Consider the following 24,157-nt stretch of genomic DNA (forward strand, 5'->3'; position numbering starts at 1 on the left):
GTTCAAGGTCTTTCATTGATGTGTATGGACTCTCTAGTTGTGGCGTATTGGTTAAGTTGCTTCTCTGCATGTGGTATCTTAGTTCCCCAGCCAGAGATCAAACCCTTGCATCACAAGGTAGATTCTTAACCACTGAACCACCAATAAAATCCCCAAAAAGAGCTTTTAAATGACCTTTGGAAGGGCTGGCCCATGACCTCTGTTCTCTCACTAGTGTCTCTACCTAATACCAGGAATAAGCTCCATCACACAGAAAGGAAAATTGGTAGAAACTCAGGAAGGATATCAGTGTACTGATTGTTACAAAATCCCAGAGAAAATAATAAATTCTCTCTGGATTGCTGGTGAAAGTTACAGCTAGGAAGTAACACATGAACTGTGTTTGATGGGTCCATGGCATGGGGAGGGAGAGCTTTTTAGGCAGAGGAACAGCATGGCAAACTCTTAGATGATGAAAAGGGCAGGTGTAGCAAAGAGTGAATGTAATGCCAGACTGTGAAAGGAATTTTGAGTTCAGTTTTGGGTAGCATCTTGGTTTTTTCTCTTTCATTGTTTTTTGTTTTTGTTTTTGTTTTTCAGGTATTTGGATTTTTGTTGTGTTGGGAAAAAAATGAACTATACCTGCACTGGTATCATAAGGTAGGACATCTGAATCTTCATAGGCGATCTGAAACAAGGACTGGCACTAAGTATTAAATACAGAGCCTCCCTTTCTTTGTCTCCCTTAGAAACAAGAGACCTGCTTACACTGTCTCAACTGAAATCATTCCGTTTCTAACATGTGGAACTGGCTTACTGACCAAGCTGAACCCAAACTTTATTTTTTCTCAGTACTCCATGTTAAACTCATTCTGTGATTCTGTTCTTCCCATTCCCATAAAATCCTGTGCAAACTCCATTGTTTTCCCAGTCCTTTATAGTCACAGAACTTTCTTATTTCAGTCATTAAGAATTTTAGTTTACTGTAGTAGACCGAGCTTTCCTGATGGCTCAGCGGTAAAGAATTCTGCAATGCAGGAGACACAGGAGACACAGGTTCAATTTCTAGGTCAAGAAGATCCTCTGGAGGAGGGCATGGCAACCCACTCCAGTATTCTTGCCTGAAGAATACTGGTGGACTGCAGTCCATCGGGTCGCAAAGAGTCAGACCTCGTTGTAACCTAAATGGGAAGGAAATCCAAAAAGTGGGGATATTTGTATACATACAGCTTATTCCCTTTGCTGTACAATAGAAACTAACACAATCTTGTAAAGCAACTATATTCTAATAAAATTTTTAAAAATAAACAATGTATGGCAAAACCAATACAGTATTGTAAAGTAAAATAAAGTAAAAATAAAAATTAAAAAAAAAATAAAATGTAAAAAAGTAAAATAAAACTAATCATATTCTAACTTTAGTGTACATACTTAAAAGCAATGTACTTCTTATTCATTTTACCATTTTATTGAGATATAATCAGCGTGTATTTCTCTAATATAATGTTCATATTTCAGTCATAAGGAAACAAAAATAATATACAAGCAAAAATTTAATTTAAAAAATAAATAAATAAAAATTTACTGTCAGTAACAAAGGATCCATATCTGGTCTGAGGAAGCAGGTATCACTGACCCAACATCTGAAGACATGCAGCTCATTTCTAACATGCAGCTCATTTCCTTCCTCATTTTGTTCTGCCATGGGCTTGAGCATCTCTAGCACAGCCCCTTGCTATTTATAGGCTTTCAGGTATGGCTTTGATACCATTCCTTGTGTTTCCTAAAATCCAGGAACATGTCAAACTCTGAGTGGTCCCCTTAAATTTCCTTTTACTCAAAAGGGAAGGATGAACTGAAAATGCAAACTTAAGAGTTAGAATTAATGGAAATTGAAATCGCAAGATCATACAGGGAAACAGGAAATTGAAGAGTTAACATATAGGCCTTACTGAGATCCTATGGGTTTTGGAGTTGGGACATCATGAGCAGTTAGTCACTACCAAGAGAATCTATCAGTTAAACCATTCTAATTACTATTCCAGGCTTGTGTGTATTACAGAAACCATGCTTACGTTGTCTCTGTCAGTGAGTGCTGCTACTTGGCATCTGCCTAGCAGAATTTCATCATTGCCTTTGAACTCAGGAAGCCAGTTTCAATGGCAGCACTTCTCACCTTTATCCAGGCATAAAGGATGGCCACTACAGCGCTTTTCAAGGATGCTGACACTTTCCTTACCAATGTGTTTCTGTGTCCTCTGAGACCTCCCATAGAGCATGATATAGAGTAGCTTAGCTCATCATAGGTGATATAAACAGCATTCCAGTAACCTTTTCTCAATAAGTCATTAGATTCTTTCTTCCATATTACACTAAGAAATTGCTGGTGTCCCAATTTTATAAAGTATGGGCTACTATTGAGCTGAAACTCCAATACTTTGGCCACCTGATGCGAAGAGCTGACTCATTTGAAAAGACCCTGATGCTGGGTAAGATTGAGAGCAGGAGGAGAAGGGGGCGACAGAGGATGAGATGGTTGGATGGCATCACTGACTCAACGGACATGAGTTTGGGCAAACTCTGAAAGTTGGTGATGGACAGGGAGGCCTGGTGTGCCGCAGTTCATGGGGTTGCAAAGAGTCGGACATGACTGAGTGACTGAACTGAACTGAACTATTGAGCCAAGGTTTCACATACACAAACAGAACCACTCTGAGATGCATAATACCTGAATGTTGATACACTGAATTTAGAATCTCTGGTAAGTGCACATGTATCAATAAATTCAGCCTGGTTTAATATCACTTTATTTTCTCCTTGTCTAGCATCCTTAATATTACATTGTTTTTTCCTTGGCAAGCATCCTCAGAATCAATTCTGACACATATTCTACAGGATTTTTGTTAATAAATCTAACAAAGCCATTATCTCTTCAGGTATTCTGTGATCTAATTCCAGTTACGAATGCATAGCCAATGAGAAGTGGTGGAGCTGGTTATTAGAGGAGTTGGAATACCCTTGGAAGATGACTAATTTGTGTGGACCTTTAAACCCTTGGCCTTTAAGTCTTCCTGGCAAGGGAGTTTCTTTAGGGCTTGGAATTTCAGTGTGAAAAGAGTAAACCTGGAAGGAAAGGGTTAGCAATCAGGCCTATAGTGTATCCCCTTCTACTTAAGTGTGCTCAGAGAACAATGAATGACCTCAATTAAAACTCTTTATTTTAAAAAATCTATATATAACTAATAACCCAACCTCCTAATAAACGTACTAAAGATATTTATTAGCCAAAAGATAATGGAGAGTCCTTATCTATGGAAATTTCTAGGAGGATCTAAATTGGTATATCTAGGTTGCTACAATAAGTAAACTTACCTGGAATTTATAGATTTGTAAGGTGGGAAGCATGGCTGGCTGAAGTTGTGCAGTTAACAAAATATATTTTTTAAAAAATGATGCACCATAACCCAAAAGATTCCTTCTGTGGAGAAATGTTTCCACATACTTTGCTTAAAACACACCTCACAGGTTGAGTCCCAGACCAGAATATATCGTAATGTAGGAAAGACCTTTTTATGAATAGCTACTTTTGACAGACCTCCAAGGGAAACTGTTTTATCTGTACCTTATAATTGCCTTAAATCATTAGTAAAGCTTGGTGTGGAATTAAATCACAGAATTGCATGAGATTCAGGTGAGTCTCATTCATCTATTAAAGTTTGTATTGTGATGCATTTGGTTTGCTAATAAGTTATGTAAGATTTTAATATCTACATAGACCTATGTATAGAAGCGTTTGGAATGTCATTTTTGTTTCCTATAATGTCCTTGTTGAGTGTGAATATCAGTGTTTTTGTTGGCTTCAAAAAACAAGTTCGAGAAAATTCCCTCTTTATTCTTTGGAAGAGTTTTTTAAAGTTGAAATATTTCTTCCTTAAATGTTTGAAAAATTAACCCTGAGGGCAGCAAGGCCTGGAGTTTCTTTTATGAGGTTTAATTACAGATTCAGTTACTTTCATAGATAAAGAATTATGGAGGAGTGGAAACCAAGTACTGTCTAGAGGGCTACATACATATAGAAAACTATCTATGTGAAGGGAGGTAGTTAAAGTTATGCATTCTTGGTCTCGATGTTCATTTCCTATGACCAAATATAGTTTTCTGGCCGGCAGGGTTTTTTCATCTGTTAACCAAATATTTATAGAAAGTTTATTATGTGTCAGACATTCTAAAGACAATAAATATATAATCATGAACATTATCCCTGATTTCATGAAGCTTATAGTCTATTTGGGGAAAGCATACATTGAACAAAATACTGTTTACCTGAGATTGTATTGAGTCATATTTTTAAAAAGAGAATATTTGTAATGGCTACTGTTGAAACTAAATGAGACATACTAAGCAATGTTGAGGGCCAAGCTGACATGGAGATAATAAATCAGTAAAGGAATCAGACCACATAGCTGTGTAGGTTTGTTTGTTTTCCAACCATAGTGCACAAAAAAGACTTCACAGCAAAGAAGGTGGATTATTAGATCCATGGACTATTAAAGAATGGTTAGATTTAAAAAGATGAGGAAATGAGGTCCCTGAAACTGTGAGTACATACATGGCAATCCACTCCAGTATTCTTGGCTGGAGAATCCCATGGACAGAAGAGACTGGCAGGCTACAGTTCATAGGGTTGCAGAGTCGGATATGACTGAAGTGACTTATCACACACTCATGCACATTTCCCAAGGACAGTTCTGATCCAAGATTAGTGTCTAAAAGTCAAAGTGAAAGTTGCTCAGTTGTGTCCAACTCTTTGTGACCCCATGGACTATATAGTTCATGGAATTCTCCAGGCCAAAATACTGGAATGGGTAGCCTTTTCCCTTCTCCAGAGGATCTTCCAAACCCACGGATAGAACCAAGGTGTCCTGCATTAAGGGCAGATTCTTTACCAGCTGAGCCACAAGGGAAGCCCAGGAAAAATGGGTAGTCTATCCCTTCTCCAGTGGATCTTCCCAACCCAGGAATCAAACTGGGGTCTCCTTCACTGCGGGCAGATTATTTAACAACTGAGCTATCAGGGAAGGCCCAAAGAAGTCAAGATATTCTTTTTATTTCCCTAGATCATGGTTCTGATAGTGATTCTGTTTTGCTCGTTTTTGATGTGGATTTTATTAACTTTTTGGAGAGAGAGATGGCTCACCATTGGGCTGTCACTGCAGGTAAGCACCATCCTTAGTAGTAGCCCTGTCTGTCCAGATGTGTTCAGCCTGACTTTTGGCTTTCTCTCAGGTCTTTGCTCCCTACATACACCTGAGCAGCATATCTGCAATGGTTTTGCTTTCCTGGCCTGTGGCCTTCTACTTGATCCATTTGGAAGGAGAAGGTATGTCCTAAGGGTGGAACTTTCCCTGATTCTTCCAGCTCTGACTTTAGCTAATATACTTCACTCAGCCAAACAAGGTTGGTAGATAGCCAGCACTGTAGCTTTTTGAAATTCATTTAGCTTGTTACTCAGGCATGCTTCTGGTCAAACTCACAACCCTACATGGCCTGTCATAGCATTTCTCTGATCAGACAGGCCCTCTTCTAAAAAGGGATTCTCCTTCTAGAAAAATAAGAATTTTCTCTCTGTTGTTACACATTGACTGTCTGGGAATAGGTTGAAGTAGTTGTGGGGAGGGTAGAGGGAATTTTAATTTTATTTGACCAGTGATGGTACAAGTCAGAGTTCTTTTAGTTTATATTCAAATATTACTATTTTCAACTCTAGAACCAAGTACAGATATCCCCTGGACACATCTTAGTACTTCAAAACAGTCCCCAGTGAAATATCTTGGAAACAAACAAGAGTCAAGAGCTGTATATAAAACTATTTTGAGAATGGAGTTCTCTCTCAGCACACTTACTGAGAAACCAGGAGGACCTTCTTCTATGTCTTTTTTTTCACTGCTGGTTAAATAGGGAGTGCTTGCTTCCTGACTTGTGCAAGGATGCAGGAAAGAGAAAAACTCGATTGGTAGTGTTGTCATTGAGTGTACACGTGTGTATGTGCATGTGACCAGTGGGTTTTAGGAAATGTTTCTGGGGGCAAGGACTTACAGGGCACAAAAATGACTCTTTTGTTTTTCATTTCCTGAATTTTAGCTAGAATGAGAAGAAACCAGGATACTAGTGAAAGAAGAAGAAACAAGTGGTGTAATATGCTCACAAAGTTGAGAGGTTAGAGCTGGCAGATCTAGATTTGAAAGCAACATAGGTGATAATTTTAAAATGTACAAATGGGTAAAATCCACCAAGGTCTAAAATAGTATGTGTTGGGGAGTGGCCAGTGATAACAGGTATTATGGTCAGGCTGTGTGTGTGTGTCTGTGTATGTGTTTGTGTGTATATTTAAGAGATGAATGAGGAGAAAGAGAGAAGTATCTACTATTTACTGAGAACCTATGATGAGTCAACACTGTCATATTAATTACATGAGACAGATGTTAGTAGCAAAGTAATTCCATTTTTCAGAATGAGAAAAGTAAAGATCCGAAGAGGTTAAACAACATGTCTAAGTCATAAAATTAGAAAATAGTAGTCTCGCTTTGAACTTGGATTTCTTTTAGCTAGTATCCCTTCTACTATCCCTCACTGCCTTCAGTACAGGGGCATTTTAGGCTGATCCTTAAGGGCTTGAGGACTTTCTCAGAACCAACCAAACTGCTCCTCCTTCTGAGAAGTGATTCCTTAACATTCCCTCTCCTTCTACGTCCTGTACAACTCATTCTCTTGTAAATTTGCAATTGCAATAACTTTGACTTAATAACACTTTTTATTTGAATAGTTCTTTACTTTCAAGTCACTGAAAGAATATGGGGATATGACAGAAATTGAGAGTAAATCAATGAGTCCACAGATTCAATGAACCCATGCACTCGGTATTTACGGACTGTTGTTTTGGGGATAGTTATTTGCTTGGGATGGTTCTGCATTCCTCTTTTCTTTTTTGTCACTTTCTCCTTCCAACTTTTTCAGTTCTGCAAGTGGTTGTTGGATTGCCCTTCCTTCTTATCCTTTTATGTCTCTATGTGGTGCCATTTGGGACTTACTCTCCCTGTGTTCAGGAGAAGGATAAATTAGCACCCAAACCGGATTTCTTTGGTCATAGAGGTGCACCCATGGTAGGTCTGAGCATGACGGATGTGGGTAAGTACAGATGTGCATGAGTGCGGATGAGACAATGGCACATCAGATCCAGGAGCCCCTGGAGAAGTAAAAAGTTGGCTTGAGATGACAGGAATAAGGAGTTAAGTGTAGAAGTTGAACTTGAACCCAGGTCACCTAATTCTCAGTCTTTTTTCTCTTTATTGTGCCCAGTGACATTGCCTCAGATGAGCCAAATCCCCAAGTCAGGTTCAATAGAGTAGAATGTAGGCAGATTCTTTAAAGAAAGAGCCAAGGGAACCAAACTCTGCTTCCTAAAGTCTTTTCATTACTGGGACCCTCCCTACCCTACAAGGGATGTTGGCAGTAAAGACTGTGAGATTAAAGGCCTGATGTCCTTTTCTTACACAGCTGGGACCTGAGAATACCATAATGTCCTTTGAGAAAGCTGTTGAACAAGGGGCCCATGGACTGGAGAGTGACGTGCAAATAAGGTAGGAAAGAAGGGGCCAGGGTGAAAGGAGAAAAGACCAATGCCATGGACGACTCCAACCTGGCCCAGGCTGTAGAGAGGGCAAGCCCGTGGGAGTTTCTCCCATGTCCACATGGGACATCTGCACATGACACACATACATGAACCACTTCCACTTTACAAATCACATATCTGCAACCCCTACATTCTCAATCACAGGCTCATAGACCACTCTGTGTAGTCTCCACACATAGCTCAAATTTGTACCTCCTACAAACATGCTTATAACTCGTTCCCGTGCCCTACCTTAGCAATCTATTTAATTAACATTCCCTGAGTACCTACTATGTTCCTACTATATCCTTCTTTTGAGTTCTGGGGAGAGGCAGATGAGTGAAATATAGTCCTGCCTAAGAGCTGTTCCCAGTCAGTGAAGGAGATAGGGCATGTTTACAAATAAATACAGTACAGGACTGTGTGTGGTGAGGGCCGTCCAGAAAAGAATAAGGCAATGCAGTGGAACCTCAGTGGAGGAGGGTGAGTCCCCCTCCTACTCTGTGGAAAATGATCTTTGTGCTCAGAACTGTGTTTGTGTTGCACCTTGAAGGAAAAATAGTGTTTTCCCAAGCAGAGATGGGGAATCTGGGTAGAGGCAATAGCTTAGCCAAAGGCATCCCAATGAGAAATAGCAAGTTTGTGGATCAGTACATGATAAAGCCCGGATTAGGACTAGATTTCTTGATCCCAGACTAGTGTTCTTGACATTATCTGGCAGTGGTGTTACTCAGCTGTTTAATGCAGGATATTTTAAGCAGAATTGAAACGATGTTCTTTCAGAGCTTCTGGGTTCATTGTGCAAGTGCCTAGAGGTCATGGCCTAATGTAAGCCAATGAGCTCCTGGCACATTTTTTTTCTCTCTTATCTTACTTATGACTTCACCTTCAGTGTAAATGACCCTTCCAACACTTCAGTTTCTCTGTGTCTTGATGTCTTCATTTCCCATTACCACCTCCTCCGCATACCTCCACCATACACATTGATGGTCATAATCTAGGTTTTATCACTAATAAATACTGCTTATCAGCCATAGTCTAGCCAGAACAGGAATAACACAGCAGTAACTACAACAGGAAAATGTAATATCAAGAATTACTAAGTAGTAAAATGGGGAAAGACTCTGATGCTGGGAGGGATTGGGGGCAGGAGGAGAAGGGGACGACAGAGGATGAGATGGCTGGATGGCATCACTGACTCAATGGACGTGAGTCTGAGTGAACTCTGGGAGTTGGTGATGGACAGGGAGGCCTGGCGTGCTGCGATTCATGGGGTTGCAAAGAGTCGGACACGACTGAGCAACTGAACTGAATTGGTCTATTGTATCATTTAAAGTTTATGTTTCCTTGTTAATTTTCTGTTTAGTTGATCTATCCATAGGTGTGAGTGGGGTATTAAAGTCTCCCACTACCATCTTAACCATTTTTAAATGTATGCTTTAGTTGTAACATATATTATTTATCTGGAATTGAGCTGCAGGAGCTGCTTATATATTTTTGAGATTAATTCTTTGTCAGTTGCTTCATTTGAAATTTAGAAAGTTGGTAATGATGACCTTATACGCAAGACAGCAAAAGAGACACAGATGTAAAGAACAGCCTTTTGAACTCTGTGGGAGGAGGCTAGGGTGGGATGATTTGAGACAATAACATTGAAACATATATATTATCATATGTGAAACAGATCACCAGTCCAAGTTCGATGCATGGGACAAGGTGCTCAGGGCTGGTGCAGTAGGATGACCCTGAGGGGTGGGATGGAGAGGGAGGTGAGTGGGGGGCTCAGGATGGGGAACACATGTACACCCATGGCTGATTCATGTCAGTGTATGGCAAAAACCACTACAATGTTGTAAAGTAATTAGCCTCCAATTAAAATAAATAAATCAATTTTTTTTAAATTTTTAACTTAAATAAAAATAAATAAAACATATATTATTTATAATATTGCCTAAACTTCAACTGTTTATCTCCAAAACTGTTTTTATCTTGTAAAACTGAGTCGGTACCCATTAAATAATACTTCCCAATGCCTCCTCCTCAGCCCCAGACCCTGGCAATCCCATTCTGCTTTCTTCCTTTATGATTTTGTAGACTACTTCATGTAAGTGGAATCATACAGTACTTTTCATATGTTACTGGCTTATATCACTTAGCTTAACATCTTGAAAGTTCATTCCCGTTGTAGCATGTTGCAGGATTTCCATCCTAAAAAGGATGAATGACATTCCTCTGTATGTATATACTACATTTGGCTTCTCCATTCATCAGTTGATGGACACTTGTTGCTTCCAATTTTAGCTATAGTGAATAATGTAGTCATGAACATGGGTTCATACATACCTCATTGAGATGCTGCTTTCAGTCTTTTGAGTGTACACCTAGAAGTGAAATGGATGGTAACTCTATTGTTCATTTTTTGAGGAATTGCCATTACTCTTTTCCAAAGTGGCTGTACCATCTTGAGTTCCCACCAACAGTATACAAGGGTTCCAATTTCTCCATATTCTCACCAATAACAAACCTTGTTGGTTTCTGCTTTTTCGATAGGAGCTATCTTAATCTTTGTGAGATGGCATCTCATTATAATTTTGATTTGCATTTCCCCAATGATTGGTAATGTTGAGCTTCTTTTCACATAATTATTAGCCAGTCAAGTCTTCTTTAGACAGATTTGTAGTCAAGTCCTCTGCCCATTTTTGAATCAGGTTATTTTTTTGTTGCTGAGATTTAGGAGTTCTCTTTATATTCTGGACATTAATCCCTTATCACAAATATGATTTGCAAATATTTTCTTGTAGCTTATGGGTTGCCTTTTTAGGTTGTCAGTAGTATATTTTGATGTATAAATTTTTTATTTTCATGAAACCAATTTGTCTGATTTTTTGTTTGTTTTTGCCTCTACCTTTGTCATCATAGAAAAAAAATAATTGCCAAATCCAATGTCATGATTTTCCCCTATATTTTCATCTAAGTTTTCGTATATGGTATTAATTTAAGTAAAGGCCTAGTTTCATTCTTTTCATGTGAATGTCCAGTTTTCCCAGAACAATTTGTGGAAAAGATGTCTTTTCCCTGTTGAATGGCCTTAGCACTCTTGTCAAAAATCATTTGACCATATGTGTGAGGCTTTGTTTCCAGCCTCTTTATTAGTTTGTCTGTCTTTATGCCAGTACCACACTATTTTGATTACTGTTGCTTCATAGTAAGTTTTAAAATCAGGAAGTGTGAGTCCTCTACTTTTGTTCTTTTAAGATTCTTCTAACTGCTTGGGATTCCTTGTGATTCCTTATGAATTTTAGGTTGAATTTTTCTATTTCTTAATAGAAATGTTATTGAGATTTTGTCAATAGATTGCACTGAATCTATAAGATTGCTTTGGATAGTATTGACATCATACCAATGTGAAGTCTTCCAGTCTATAAACATGGGATTATTTCCATTTATATGTGTCTTCTAACCTTCATTTCAGGAATGTTTTCTAGACTTCACTATATACATCTTTCACCTCCTTGTTTAATTCTTATGTACTTTATTCTTTTACTAAATGGATGCTAATGCAGTTGCTTTTCTAATTTCTTTTTCTGATTGTTCAAATCTTAGTATGTAGAAATGCAACTGACTTTTGTGTGTTGACTTAGATTCCTGTGGCTTCACTGAATTCATTCATTGGTTTTCTTTTAAGTATGGGTAATCTTAGAATTTTCTGTACATAAGATCATATCATCTAAAAACAGAAGTGATTTTGTTTATTCCTTTTCAGTCTGTATGCATTTTATTTCCCTATGTTACCTAGTTGCTATGGCTAGAATTTCCAGGACTGTTATGAACAGGGGTCCTCAAAGCAGACATCCTTGCCTATTCCTAATCTTAGAGGAAAAGTTTTCAGTCTTTTACCACTGAGTACAGTGTTCACTCTGGATTTTTCATATATGTCTTTATATTGGGGTAGTTTCCTTTTTTTTTTTCTTTTTAAAAATATTTATTTACTTGGCTGTATCTGAAAGAGATGGGAATACTATACCACCTGACCTGCCTCTTGAGAAACCTGTATGCAGGTCAGGAAGCAACAGTTAGAACTGGACATGGAACAACAGACTGGTTCCAAATAGGAAAAGGAGTACGTCAAGGCTATATATTATCACCCTGCTTGTTTAGCTTATATGCAGAGTACATCATGAGAAACACTGGGCTAGAGGAAGCACAAGCTGGAATCAAGTTTGCTGGGAGAAATATCAATAACCTCAGATATGAGATGACACCACCCTTATGGCAGAAAGTGAAGAAGAACTAAAGAGCCTGTTGATGAAAGTGAAATAGGAGAGTGGAAAAAGTTGGCTTAAAGCTCAACATTCAGAAAACTAAGATCATGGCATCCGGTCCCGTCACTTCATGGCAAATAGATGGGGAAACAGTGGAAACAGTGGCTGATTTTTTATGTTTCTGGGCTCCAAAATCACTGCAAATGGTGATTGCAGCCATGAAATTAAAAGACGCTTGCTCCTTGGAAGGAAAGTTATGAGCAACCTAGATAGCGTATTAAAAAGCAGAGACATTATTTTGCCAACAAAGGTCCATGTAGTCAAGGCTATGGTTTTTCAGTATTCACGTATGGATGTGAGAGTTGGACTATAAAGAAAGCTGAGTGCTGAAGAATTGATGCCTTTGAACTGTGGTGTTGGAGAAGACTCTTGAGAGTTCCTTGGACTGCAAGGAGATCCAACCAGTCCATCCTAAAGGAGATCAGTCCTGGGTGTTCATTGGTAGGACTGATGCCAAAGCTGAAACTCCAATACTTTGGCCACCTGATGCGAAGAGCTGACTCATTTGAAAAGACCCTGATGCTGGGAAAGATTGAGGGCAGGAGGAGAAGGGGACAACAGAGGATGAGATGGTTGGATGGGATCACCGACTCGATGGACCTGAGTTTGAGTGAACTCCAGGAGTTGGTGATGGACAAGGAGGCCTGGAGTGCTGTAGTTCATGGGGTCACAAAGAGTCTGACACAACTGAGCGACTGAACTGAACCAGGTCTTAGTTGTGGCATGCAGTATCTTTGATCTTCATTGCAGCATGCAATATCCCCAGTTACCACATCCTAGATACTTTGTTGCAGCATGTGAACTCCCATTCACAGCATGCAGGATCTAGCTCCTGAACCCAGGATCAAAATCCAGCCCCATGCATTGAGAACACAGAGTCCCAGCCACCAGACCACCAGTGAAGTCCCAGGAGTGGTTTCCTTCTATTTCTAGTCTGTTTAGTGTTTTTTATTATTAAATGGTGTAGAATTTTGTCATATGCTTTTTCTGCATCAATTGGGATGGTCATTTTTCCCCTTTATTCTATCAATGTAGTATATGATGTTGATGGATTTTGATATGTTGGACTATTCTTGCATGTCAGAATAAAATCCACTTGGTCATGGTCTATATTCCTGTTATTATACTGCTAAATTCTATTTGCTTGTATTTTGTTGAGGAGTTTTGCATCACTGTTCCTAAGGGATATTGATCTGTAATTTCCTTTTTTGAAGTGCTTGTCTATCTTTGGTGTCTGGGTTACCTTATCAGACTCCTCACTTTTCTGCAGTCTTTTTTTATTCTCTTCCTCAGACTCAATAACCCATATTGTCCTATTTTCAAGGTCACTGATTCTTTCTTCTGCCTGATTTAGTTTGCCTTTGAATCCTTCTAATCAATTTTTTTATTCACTTCTTCATTTTAGCTCCAAAATTTCTTTCTGCTTTCTTTTTAGGTTTTTTGAATCTCTTTATTAATATGTCCATTTTATTCATATATAGCTTTTTAAACTTTATCTACAACTTCCTTTAGTTCTTTGAGTATCTTTAATATTTAATGTTTAGTATATCTTATATCAGCTCTTTTTCAGGGACAGTTTCTGTTGATTTACTTTTTGCCTTTTAATGGGCTGTACTTTCCTATCTTTTGTGTCTTGTGATTTTGGAAGAATTGAAAACCTGACAGATTGTATTATAATAGTTCTTAATGTGGGTATGTGTATGTGTACTCTTATATTTATCCTTCTTTGAATACATTAATATTCTTGGATGTATTGGTGCATAATTTTTATAAAGTTTTGGAGATTTTTTAAAAACTTTTATATCCTCAGACTTTTTTTTTCCTGTTCTTCCTCTCCTCTTAGGATTCCGATCACACATATATAATTTGGATAAATTATATTCCTACATCTGCAAATTCAGTGATCATCTATAATACCTAATCTGATAATAATTTCACCCAATGAAATTTTCATGTCAGTTATTATTCAGTAGCAAAATTCAGTTATTGAATTTTTACTTCCATGAAACTTTTTCATTTCAGCTCTGGAATTTCCCCTTATTTTTTGTTTCCTACAAGTATGTCTTCATTATGTTCATATTTTCCTTTACATCTGTTTTATACATCACTTATATTTATGTTTTGTATCATTTAATATCCTTATTTATTAATGTTACCATCTCTTTCCTTTCCAAGTTTCCCATTATTGGGTAATTGGGTTATAGGTACATTTTTCTCCTTCTTTACCTATCATATAAATTTTGTTTACATGCTGGACTTTGTGATTTTACCATGCTAGTAAATTTTCTTCTCCTTGAAAGAATTTTAGACTTTTGTTAGCATGCAGTTAAGTTGATTGAAGATTCTTTGGAGGCTTGCTTTTTTTTAATATAAATTTATTTATTTTAATTGGAGGCTAATTACTTTACAATATTGTAGTGGTTTTGCCATACATTGACATGCTTTTAAGTCCTTTATTGGAAGTTCCAAAGTCATTCTAGTTTTAAATTATCCCCGTTTCAGAAGTGCAGCCCTCTGTAGTCTCTAGAGAATGCCTGAGTTATTACTGAGATCTGTGCACTCTCACTGGATGGAACTTGACTCATTTACACACCCAGTGGAAGCTGTCCAAACTGTCTTAGAATTTTCTGATAATTTTTCTCAAAGTTGATCTTAGCAGGTTTCAAAGAATTTTACTCCACAAGGGTATCCTTTGATATTTATTCATATATTGAACGAAAATCTTTACATATTTCCCTAACAGTCTTCTTTTTAGCATAGCTCAATCTCCTGTGGAACTCTAATCCACAAAGTCTAGCTGTCTTGACCTCTCCTTCATCTAGTTTTTTTCTCATTTCAGCATAATTTCTGGGTCGCTTTTAGGTTTTTCTTAGTACCACAGTCCAGTATTCACTTGCAAGAAGAAAGCCTGGAGAATGGTAGAGGCTGTTTATTTGTTTACCTTTTCTCCAAAACCATCATGCTGTGCTCATTGTTTTCCATTGATTGAAAAAGTTATTTCCTTATTTTATCCAGTTTTCTAATTGTTTATGGGAAGGATGCTAAGTTTCAACCCTATTACTCTCTGATAGGCATTACAAAGTTCTCTTCTTAGGTATTTTAATGAGAAAAGAAGAAAGTCTCATATAAACAGAGATTCTTCAAGGAAAACTTCAGAAAACAAAATTAGGACCTTTTCTAATGATACGACCTGATGTGAAGTGTCTAGGACAAGAAGTACTCACTCATGGCAGGTGCCTGGCTGGAAAATGGGTCAGAGAAACATAGGGAGATTGTCTGGGTGCCTACTTTCTATGACTCTGAAGACCACAGAGCATTGCCCCATCCTCACCCCATTCACTTTACTCTCAAGTCACTACTCTACCTTTCTCTCCATTCTAAAAAGTTCATGGATAGAGAAGTTATTCTTTCATCATAAACATTATTATTATACACCAGAAAAGGCTGATCCCTAGGGCATTAAAATATTGACATCAACTATGAATTACTGGTACCTTGGACTGCAAGGAGATCCAACCAGTCCATTCTAAAGGAGATCAGTCCTGGGTGTTCATTGGAAGGACTGATGTTAAAGCTGAAACTCCAATACTTTGGCCACCTCATGTGAAGAGTTGACTCATTGGAAAAGACCCTCATGCTGGGAGGGATTGGGGGCAGGAGGAGAAGCGGACGACAGAGGATGCGATGGCTGGATGGCATCACCGACTCTATGGACATGAGTTTGAGTAAACTCCAGGAGTTGGTGATGGACAGGGAGGCCTGACGTGCTGTGATTCATGGGGTCGCAAAGAGTCGGACACAACTGAGTGACTGAACTGGACTGAACTGAACTGAACTGAACTTGCTGAGATTCGGTAGGAGTAAGACTTGTGACCCTGATGCACTTTCTGAGACCTCTGTCTGCCAAGAGGACTGAATTCAATCTACTGACCCTTTCTCTTATTTTTCCCTTTGCATGCAGCCTGGATGAGGTGCCTTTCCTCATGCATGATTATGACCTGAGAAGAACAACCAATATCTTGGAAGTCATGCCAAATGCCTCTGACGAACAGAGTAGCTTTTTTTATTGGGATTTCCTGTCAACTCTGAATGCAGGCAAATGGTTTGCAGATTCATGGGTAAGACACATTCCCCAGGTCAAAAAAATCTGTATTTACTCCTTCTTGTATAGTCATATGCTGCTCCTGGAGATAAGTACACTATGTACAGTGTAATTTTGATGCAAGTGTGAATGAATCTACTTGAGAGAGTTGGAAAACATTTCATGCGAAGGTATCATTTGAACTAAAATAAGATCATTATTAAGAGGAACCATGGGCATTGATGGATTAATGGTGGTTTGTTTCAGAGATTATAGTATACTGGAGCAAGAGGAGATATATTTGTGTGTGTGTGTGTGTGTGTGTGTGTGTGTGTGTGTGTGTATGAATGTGTAAGAAAGAAAGGAAGGAGAGGTAGGGAGGAGATGGGAGAAACAGATGGAGAGAATAATCAGGAAAATATGTTATGAGGAGACTAGCATTGCTTAAATAACAAGTTAGAGAATTTAGAATTATCCTGAATATTTTAAACAGGTAAAACAAAAGGTCAAATTTGCATGTGATAAAAGTCAAGCCTACCTTCTCAAGAAAGTTAAAACAAAGCTTACATTTTCTATGTTATCGTATGTCCAGAGGGAATCTACATGAATTCGGTTTTATCAATCAGATGTACTCATTTTGAGTCTTTGATTTTGACAACAACTATCTGAGCAGGGCATACAGCAAGCATTCATATTGCTAGCACCTGTGGCAGCAGAGCTAAGATAGTTGGGGGCAGCTGTAGTAACAGCTCTCTTATCAGTTAATGTGTAATTAAGAAAACAGTTTTCAAATACTTTTAATTATGTATCAGTTGGAATGGAATTTTATTTATCTCTAATGTTAATCTAGAGGATCCATTTAATCTTTTTCATGTTAAAAGAGTGAGAAGTAAAGAGCTATGTGAGGCTAAATTTATGCACTTCAAATGTATTCCCTTATCTAGTGTTAATACAAGGAATAGCTAAAGATTTATTTGTAATGACTGTATCACCTCAGAATACTTATTATCATATGAGTACATAACCTATAAGCACTATTTCCATATGTGAAAGTAGTGGGATCAATCTGATGGTCCAAGTGTCTATATGTAGGCTCTGTACATGTCTCATCATACATGAATAAATAGACACATAGAAACTAGAGATATTTTATTAAAATGCATATATTGGCTTAGTTAGTCATAGGTGATGTTTTGTCTAATGTATGTTCCAGATGAATAAGCTGTTATTGTATCTGTTGTGTAACATATGGCTGGTAAAAGTCTCCATGGTAAGTGGTGTGATTAGATATGTTATTGTAATAAATTTTGGTGGTTTCTTTTAGGATTAACAGTTTTTTCTTAGCGTATTTAGATTATATGCTTGAAGTGCTTTGTTTTGCTGTTGCTTTAGCTACTGAGGAGTATCCTGAAACCTCAGGTTCAAATATGGTTATCTAAGCAGCTTTATTTTCAGGTTTGTTTGTGTTTTCTTTACTTGCATGCTGTATATTTTAAAGATTTGAATGTTTGGATAATTTTCCGAAGAAAAATTGGTTTTCTTTGTGAAAAATACTCTGGGTTTCTCTTCATTTGGATAGGTATAATTATGGATTGATATGGTGGTGAGTTGATGATTATTTGTTAGTACATTTGTTTTTCTTGCAGTTACATGTGAAAGTTAAGTAGTTAATCTGATCGGTAATGAAATAAAAACAGATACAAAAATTCTGGGAGTTGTTTCTGGAGGCTTAGCTGAGTTCCTGTTTCTCCAGTAAAACCCCTTTGTGTGGAACATTTTTATATCCTCTTGTGAAAGTATAAATCTCAAAATTACAGAGATATAATTTTCATGCATATAAACAGTAAACAGAATACATGTTTTATTTAGCATATTCATGTGGGAACAAGCAGGATGACAAACCCCACTCAAAAGAAAAGTGAGAAACCAAAATGCAAATACTCAGTGCAACAAAGAAATACTAAAATTGCATTGCTTAGTTGGATACAAATCTAGTGTATTGTTTTGGTTAATATACTCTGTGACAATAAAGTTTACTTTTAGAGTTCTCTTCTCTATCAAAACTCATTTGCATCTTTACCACACAAAAATCTTTTCCTCTTTTATCAGTTTTCTGGAAGTCAGCATCTAACTTTACATAGTCTGTCCCTAATTAATAATAAATAATTCAAAGAAAGATACATTCCCTTAAGAGATGACACTTAGGTGTGCCTGGTAAGAAAAAAATGTGCTACCATAATACTGGAGGGTTCAACAAGCCTTATTTCTGAGTTTTGAATAATTTAGTTCCCCTCTTGTGATCATAAATAAACTCTATAGACTATTTAGAGGCTGTTCTCATTGTGATTTGTGTTATTTGTCTTTATTGACTTACATCAGTGCAGTTAAAAGAGTTGGTTACTACACATAAGGTTCCTTGTTGTATAATCAGCAAATCTAGAGTCAGATTGTGTTGTACAACTACTAAGGCTATTAAATGAGGTTCTGTCTATAGTACATAAGGAATCTAGAATTTCACTTTTAATAGTCCCTGTCATTCCAGGGCTCTTTTGCTCACTACTACTTTAAAAGTTAGAAGTTCACTTGAACCCGGTTTCGCATCTATAGCTACAAATATGTGCCAATTTCTCTTTCCTTTTCCTACTAGTCATTGATCTTTCTTACCTGTAATGCTGAAACAATGTACATCTTGACTCAATGTACAAGAGTCATGCCTGACTCTTTGCAACCCAATTGACTATACAGTCCATGGAATTCTCCAGGCCAGAATACTGAAGTGGGTAGCCTTTCCCTCCTCCAGGGGATCTTCCCAACCCAGGGGTCAAACCCAGGTCTCCTGCATTGCGGGCAGATTCTTTACCAGCTAAGCCACCAGGGAAGCATCCGTGTACAACAGGGAACACCAGATAGTTTGCCTAGGAAGGCTTGTAGGCATTGGTTCCAAATACCGATCAGATATGTGTCCTTAGTGAGGACTGGTGGCTTGTCATATTCGATTGAATGACATTTATTCTCAGATATGATCCTTCAGATATGACCTTTACAACACAATCAGTTTTTCCAGTTATAACCCAGTGTAAAGGGGCACATATTTTTATTCAGTTTATGCAGATAACTGCATTGCCCTGAAACATAGTGACTCAGTAAAGAGAATTTGTACCTAAATTCAGAGGAGTGGTAAGAACAAGTTATTAAATATTGGGTTGGCCAAACAGCTCCGTAAGCTATTAAGTAAAAATGAAGGACATTTTTTTCATTTTCACCAAGAAGTTTATTAAACAACGTATTCACCATTTTGTTCCACTACCTCCTGCCATTTTTCTGGCAACTTCATAATTCTCTCTTCAAAACGTTTTATCTTTGTGAGCAAAGAACTGTTCCAGGTGCCTTGTACAATCTTTCAGGAAACTTAAATTTTTTCCACTAAGAGAATTTTGTAAAGACCAAAATCAATGGAAATCCAAAGATGCAATGTCTAATGAATATAGCAGTTGAATCAGAACTTCCCAACAAAACCATAACAGTTTTTGCCTGATCATCAAAGAAACATGCAGGCTTGCATTACCCTGATGGAAGATTATTTTCTGATGACTAATTCTGGATACTTTTCATTGAATGCTGCTTTCAGTTGGTCTGAGAGCAATACTTGTTGGAATTAGTCATTTGGTCTGCCAGAATGAGCTCATAATAGAGGACTCCCAATCCCACCACATACACATCATCAGCTTCTGTGGATGAGGACCAGGTGCGGTTGGTGGTGGTTCATTTTGCTTGCCCCACAATCACTTCTGTTCCACATTATGGTACAATATCCACTTTTCATCACCAATCACAATTTGTTTTAAAAATGAAACGTTTTCATTATGTTTAAGTAGAGAATCGCATGCAGAAAAACTTTCAAGGTCTTTTTCGCTTAACTTATGTGGAACCCAAACATCAAAGCAATAAACATAACCGAGCTGGTACAAATGATCTTTAACACCTGACTTGGTTATTTTGAGTATGTCGACTATCTCCCTTGTGGTATAACTTTGATTGTTCTCATTATGTCTCGATTTGGTCACTATCAACTTCAACTGGCCTCCAATCTGTTTAGAAATCTCCAGCCCTGAACTTCACAAACTACTTTTGACGTGTTCTATCAGTCACAGCACCTTCTCCATACACTGTACAAATCTTTTTTTATATTTCTGTTGTGTTTCGCCTTTCTTGAAATAATAAAGCAAAATACACTGAAAATTTTGCTCTTTTATTCCATCTTCCATATTAAAATGGCTACACAATTGCTGTATGATTCAGGGAGCTCAGATTCAGTGCTCTATAACAACCTAGAGGGATGGAATGGGGTGGGAGTGGAAGGGAAGTTCAAGAGAGAAGGGACCTGTATACACCTATGACTGACTCATGTTGCTATACAGCAGAAATCAACATAATAAAAAATGTCATTATGAAACATTAAAGATGAAGTAAAATAGCTACATAAAAATTCACCAATTTTGATAACTTTTTAAAAAGTTTTTAAATAGTCTAGCAATTTTTCTCATTTGAAAAGACCCTGATGCTGGAAAAGATTGAAGGTGGGAGGAGAAAGGGACGACAGAGGATGAGATGGTTGGATGGTGTCACCAGCTCAATGGACATGAGTTTGAGTAAGCTCTGGGAGTTGGTAATGGACAGGGAATCCTGGCATGCTGTAGTCCATGGGATCACAAAGAGTCAGACCCAACTGAGTGACTGAACTGAACTGAACGACAGCTGTCACAGTAGAATCTAACAAAATTGTTTCAAATGAAGTTAGACAGCTAAGTGCTTCTAGAACCATCTTATGGAAAAACATGAATGAACCTTTTGGCCAACTCAGTATTTATGATGTTATGTATTGTTGATGTTTAAACCCTTTTATCATTACATCGTGACTTTCTTTGTTCCTTGTTACCATTTGCTCTAAAGTTTATTTTGTTGGGCATAAGTATAACTACATTTGTTTTCTTTTGATTATAATTTGCATGGAGTATCATCTTCAGTCCCTTCGTTTTGAGTCTGTGTGTATCTTTAGAACTGAAACAAGTATCCTGAAGACACCATACAGTTCAGTCTTATTTTTTAATCCATCCCGCCACTCTGTGCCTTTTGATTGGTGAGTTCAATCCATTTACATTTCAGATGATTGTTGATATGTAAGAACTTACTGCTGCAAATTTATCTTTTGTTTTCTGGTCGTTCCATATCTCCATTGTTTCTTTTTTCTTGTGTTTCTGTCTTACTTTGTAAATCAGTGATTTTCTGTGGTTGCTTGCTGAGTTTTCCTCTTTATGTTTACTATCTGTGTTCTAGATTTTTGTTTTCTGAGTATCAGGGGGTTTGCATAGGACATCTTGCTCATAGATTAAATAGTCTTTTCCTGTTGATAGCAATTTTTCTTAATTTTCTGTCCTCCCTTTTTACATTTTCTCTGTAGAAATTATCTCTTTTTATTCTAGAGTTTGTTGCCATATTGTAGTAGCTATAGTCATTTACGAAGCTCCTTCCTTTGACCTTTATATGATAGTTTAATGTTTAACACTCTGTTCTAAACTAGAGTTACAGTTTTCTACATTACTGAGAGCTATGTATACTTTTATCTTTTCCTTGGAAAAGCTCCTGTCAGTATTTCTTGTGAGGCAGATCTAGTGCTGAGGAACTCCTTAATCTTTGTCTGGGAGAGCCTGAATTTCTCCTATCTAAGGAATAGCTTTGTTGGATAGAGTATTCTGGACAAGTAGTTTTTATCTTTATTACTTTCAATATGTCATTCCACTCTTTTCTGGCCTATAGAGTTTTGCTGGTTGGGCAATACTGAACTTTTCCCCCTAGTTTCTTTTTTTTAATCATGGACCCTGACACCTTCCTTATAATGTGTCTTAGAGAAGGTCATTTTGCATTGAGATAAGGTGATCTCTTAGCTTTATGGATTTGTATGTCCAGGTTTAGGAAGTTTCCGGCTATTACTTCTTTACATAAGAAGTAAAGTGCTTCTGCCACCTTTTCCCTTCTCTTATTCTGGTATACCCATTACCTGTATTTTGGCTTTCATAATGAATCTGATACTGTGCATAGTGTTTCTTAACTATTTTAGAAATCTTAGCTCTCTCTCCTCTTCCATCTGAAGCATTGGTAGATTCCTTTCTTCCAGCTCATTTATTCTCTCTTCCATTTCTGTATTTCAAATGCTGTCTCATGCATTCTTCATCATATCTGTTGAGTTCTTAAGCTCCAGAATTTGGATTTGGGGTTTTTTTAGAATTGAAAACTTCCCAAAAGCTAAAACAAAAACAAAACAAACAAAAAAAAAAACCCACACCTCTAAATAACCCATAGAAAAAGGGGGAGAAATCTCAGAGAAAATTGCATATGTTTTACATTGAATCAAAAAAAAATACAACATATTAAAATGGGCAGAGCTTCCCTGGTGATCCTGTGGCCAATGCAGGAGACAAAGGTTTGATCCCTGGTCCGAGGAGATCCCACATGCCACAGAGCAACTAAGCACAGGTACCACAACTACTGAGCCCAGCCTCCTAGAGCACATACTCAACAATGAGAAGCCACCACAGTGAGAAGCTTGCACCCTGCAAAGAAGGGTAGCCCCCAGTTGCTGTAGCTAGAGAAAGCCCACACACAGTAATGAAGACTCAGCACAACCAAAAATGCATACAAGTTTTTAAAAATTGGTAGAATGCAACTATGGCAGTGACTAGAGAAACACTCCTGGGATTATCTGCTTATGTTAGGAAAGAAGGGTCTCAAGTCAAAAATGTAAGCTTCCTCTTTAATAAGCTAGAAAAAGAGCAAATTTAACTTGAAGTAAACAGAAGAGAAAAAAAATAAAAAGCACAAATCAGTGAAATGGAAACAGAGAAATAGAAAACATCAATGAAACAAAAGTTTATTCTTTAGAGATCAGCAAAATTGATAAACATCTAGTCAATTGACCAAGACAAAAAGAAAATACACAAGTTTCAAACATTAGGAATGAAAGAATGTTCATCAGTTCAGACCCTCCAGTCATTAACAAAGGTAATAATGAAAGTGAATAGTGGAGCTGGCTCATATTGGCTCATAAGAACTAAATAGATCTCAGAGCTTTCAGAACCAGTTGTTAATTCAGTTGTAAAATTAGGCATGGTTGTAGTACTTAAGTCCATGTGCATAAATCTGCCAATTTAGATGAAATGGAACAATTCTTTGTATCATGAAAATTCAATTAGGAATCAAATTTTAAAAAAGAAGTTGAGCCAAGCTGAAGATTATAACCAGGAGACAGACTCTCAAAAGCTCTGAGAACTGTTCTAGTAGTTGATGTTCAAGGCACAGTCATATAGGTTTTCGAGACAAAAGATCATACATCACAATGACATGCTGACCTCTCTCGTCTAGGCCGACAACATGCCATCCAGACTAAGGAAGACCCAGAGGGTTAGGGGCCGCACGAGCCGCAACCACATGGACAAACACGGAAAACACCTAGGAGGCCGAGATAATGCGGGTAGCGTGCATGACCACAGGATCAACTTCGACAGCTATCACCCACGATACTCTGGGAAAGCTGGTATGAGGCATTACCACTAAAAGAGGAACCAGAGTTTCTGCCCAAATATCGACCTTGATAAATTGTGGACATTGGTCAGTGAGCAGACCCAAGTAAATGCTGCCAAGAACAAGACAGGTGCTGTTCTTATTACTGATGTGGTGCAATCTAGGAGCTTTCCCTTCCCCAGAACTTTGTAGTAAATAGATTGTAGTAAATAAAGTTCTGGGGAAGGGAAAGCTCCCAAAGCAGCCTGTCATCATGAAAGCCAAATTCTTCAGCAGAAGAGCTGAGAAGATTAAGCATGTAGATGGGGCTTGTGTCCTGGTGGCTTAAAGTCACATGCTGGGAAATTAATTAAATGTTAACAAGTGCTTTTCAAAAAAAAAAAAAAAATGACATGCTGACATTTTACATAACATTCACCAAAGATAAACAGACCAGATAAGCGCATATAAAGTGAGCAGAAAGTCACCATGAACCCTTGCAGAGTTGAGAAAGAATGCTAATCTTTTAAGACATCACATTAGTAGCATCAG

The 24,157-nt window shown here is 37.7% G+C and overlaps 1 protein-coding gene and 1 pseudogene across 1 annotated transcript in view; both read left to right on the top strand.

The window, feature by feature from the left end:
- The window catches only part of GDPD4 (glycerophosphodiester phosphodiesterase domain containing 4), a 91,142-nt gene that overhangs the window by 12,343 nt on the left and 54,642 nt on the right, over positions 1–24,157 (top strand). The window contains exons 3-9 of the mRNA XM_018058898.1: positions 580–639; positions 5,097–5,195; positions 5,266–5,359; positions 6,121–6,195; positions 6,994–7,139; positions 7,534–7,616; positions 15,932–16,088. Coding sequence (XP_017914387.1) covers positions 580–639; positions 5,097–5,195; positions 5,266–5,359; positions 6,121–6,195; positions 6,994–7,139; positions 7,534–7,616; positions 15,932–16,088 — 714 coding nt within the window. The remainder of the gene's footprint in view (positions 1–579; positions 640–5,096; positions 5,196–5,265; positions 5,360–6,120; positions 6,196–6,993; positions 7,140–7,533; positions 7,617–15,931; positions 16,089–24,157) is intronic.
- Positions 23,477–23,954, top strand: LOC102177644 (annotated as a pseudogene).

Source organism: Capra hircus, chromosome 15, assembly GCF_001704415.2.
Source record: "Capra hircus breed San Clemente chromosome 15, ASM170441v1, whole genome shotgun sequence".
Taxonomy (NCBI): domain Eukaryota; kingdom Metazoa; phylum Chordata; class Mammalia; order Artiodactyla; family Bovidae; genus Capra; species Capra hircus.